At 48.7% G+C, this 2500-nt stretch overlaps 1 protein-coding gene across 1 annotated transcript in view; it reads left to right on the forward strand.

The window, feature by feature from the left end:
• Positions 1-2500, forward strand: part of LOC311362114 (beta-galactoside-binding lectin-like) — a 5010-nt gene that overhangs the window by 385 nt on the left and 2125 nt on the right. The window contains exon 2 of the mRNA XM_084481922.1: positions 2430-2500. This exon is cut by the window's right edge and continues 9 nt beyond it. Coding sequence (XP_084338048.1) covers positions 2430-2500 — 71 coding nt within the window. The remainder of the gene's footprint in view (positions 1-2429) is intronic.

A 2500-nucleotide genomic window follows, 5' to 3' on the forward strand; every position in this document is an offset into this window, starting at 1 on the left:
TTATGGTAAAACTATTTGCTGGCTTGGCAATTGATCGAGATATCCAGACCTATCATTGGTTAGACTGACAGCTTATACATGGGATATTATATTTTATATATATTCACCTGGCCAGTGTAAACTCTGAACATGTTTGTGCGACTTTTTAAAGATAGTTTGAATAAAGTTATATTAAGTTATATTTAAACTGTAACTCATTTAAAGTGAGTGTATCATTGTAGGATACATGCCAAACCTTAGTCCTCATGTCGATGACACTGACACAATTTGTTCAATTATGTTTGCAAAAGTTAACCTTTTATAAAAATGTGCAAATCTTTAACTCAACAAAAGGTGCAAACATCTTACTGAGATATTACTACCTTCCTTCTTCCAGTACAACATGAGGAAGTGTGAGCAAGTAGAACTATAGTTTAAGCAGTAGAATCAGTACTAGTAGTACTAGTACTAGTACTAGTACTAGTAGTTCTAGTACTAGCAGGCCTGGGTTTAGAATGAGTGGTGGTGTTAGTATTCATAGTATTTAATGGCAGTATAATTAGCCGTAGTATTCCCCTAACAGTAAGAGGCTATTCGTGACAGCTGTTGTATGAAGATATGAGGCAGACTGCAGCTGTCTGTCTCTGATGGGAGGAGGAGGACAGACAGGCTGGCCTGTCTCACCCTCACACCCACACACACATGCCCTGGCCGTCTGCCCGTCCATTACCGCAGACTGCTGCACACAGTTTACGGTTCGGCTCGAACCTTGGCGGAAAGAATGTGTCTCACGTGCGTTAATGTGGTTTTCCGTCCTCTCGTTAGTGTGTTTATGTAAAGGCTTTCTCTCTCCCGCTCCAGAGCCGTTTCAGGGTTGGTTCTTGGCCTCACATCAAACTTGTGCTTGTATCTCTTTCCATCCTGCAGTGTTGTTTGCCAAAATCCTCAAACTGTATTAAAATACAGAGTGCAGCGCCGTCAGGCTCTGTGACCCACTGCTGAAGAACGTTCTCCAGCAGGCAGAAGGGGAACAGCAGCAGAGCTCCACTCCTTCTGCTTGACTTTGTATTTCTAATTGTCTAAAGCCACTTCTGATAACTGAGGACTGATAGGGTAACCAGGGTAACAGCAGGGTAACCACGGTAACACCAGGGTAAGACCAGGGTAACCATGGTAACACCAGGGTAACACCACAGTAACACCACGGTAAGACCAGGGTAAGACCAGGGTAACCAGGGTAACACCAGGGTAACACCAGGGTAACACTAGGGTAACCACGGTAACACCAGGGTAGCACCAGGGTAAGACCAGGGTAACACCAGGGTAACCATGGTAACACCACGGTAACACTAGGGTAACCACGGTAACACCAGGGTAACACCACAGTAACACCAGGGTAACCACAGTAACACCAGGGTAACCATGGTAACACCACGGTAACACCAGGGTAACACCAGGGTAACACCAGGGTAGCACCAGGGTAACACCATGGTAACACCAGGGTAACACCATGGTAACACCAGGGTAACCACGGTAACACCACGGTAACACCAGGGTAACCACGGTAACACCATGGTAACACCAGGGTAACCACGGTAACACCAGGGTAACACCAGAGTAACACCAGGGTAACCACGGTAACACCAGGGTAACACCACGGTAACACCAGGGTAACACCATGGTTACCACGGTAACACCAGGGTAACACCATGGTAACACCAGGGTAACACCAAGCTGGTTCTCTCTCCTAGAGCTACATGGTGATGAATGTAAGTGCTGCAGAGCAGGAGGAGAGGGCAGTGATGTCTGCTGCAGAGCGTTTAGAGCTCAGTGTCCACTTCCTCAGGTGACCCCAGGACCAGTTTATACAGTACAAGTGATGAGGACAATACACACACACACACACGCGCACACACACACACACACACACACACACACACACACACACACACACACACACACACACACACACACACACACACACACACACACACTTAACTGAGCACATTAAAACATGCTCCACAATGGCTCTCTGTCTTCCAGAACCAAATCAAATCGGTCCTCCCCGCTCAGGGCCTCCTGCTCCACCACGTTAACAGTTCTGCTGCGGCTCGTCTCCGTGCTCCCTGTGCTCCGTCACCAAGGTGATGGAGGAAAGAGTGACTCAGCATCGCCCTCTCTGCCAGACCCCGCCGAGGGGAGCCAGCTGGAGGACTGAGAGGGTCCGTGGGGAGAGGGGAGCCAGCTAAAGGACTGAGAGGGTCCATGGGGAGAGGGGAGCCAGCTGAAGGACTGAGAGGGTCCATGTCGGCTGACGGAGAGCATCTGGTGGTCTGAACCAAGGCGCTGGTGGACAGGAAGGCTGCTGATCAGATCTCAACCTGTAATAAACCAGTGTATTTATATCAAACTCAATTGTCCCTCTCTCTCTCTCTCTCTCTCCCTAACAGGACATGATAGTGAAGAACATGTCCCTGAAGGTGGGCCACACAGTGACCATCACGGGGGTGCCCAGGGCGGG

Source organism: Micromesistius poutassou, assembly GCF_964030765.1.
Source record: "Micromesistius poutassou genome assembly, chromosome: 1".
NCBI lineage: Eukaryota > Metazoa > Chordata > Actinopteri > Gadiformes > Gadidae > Micromesistius > Micromesistius poutassou.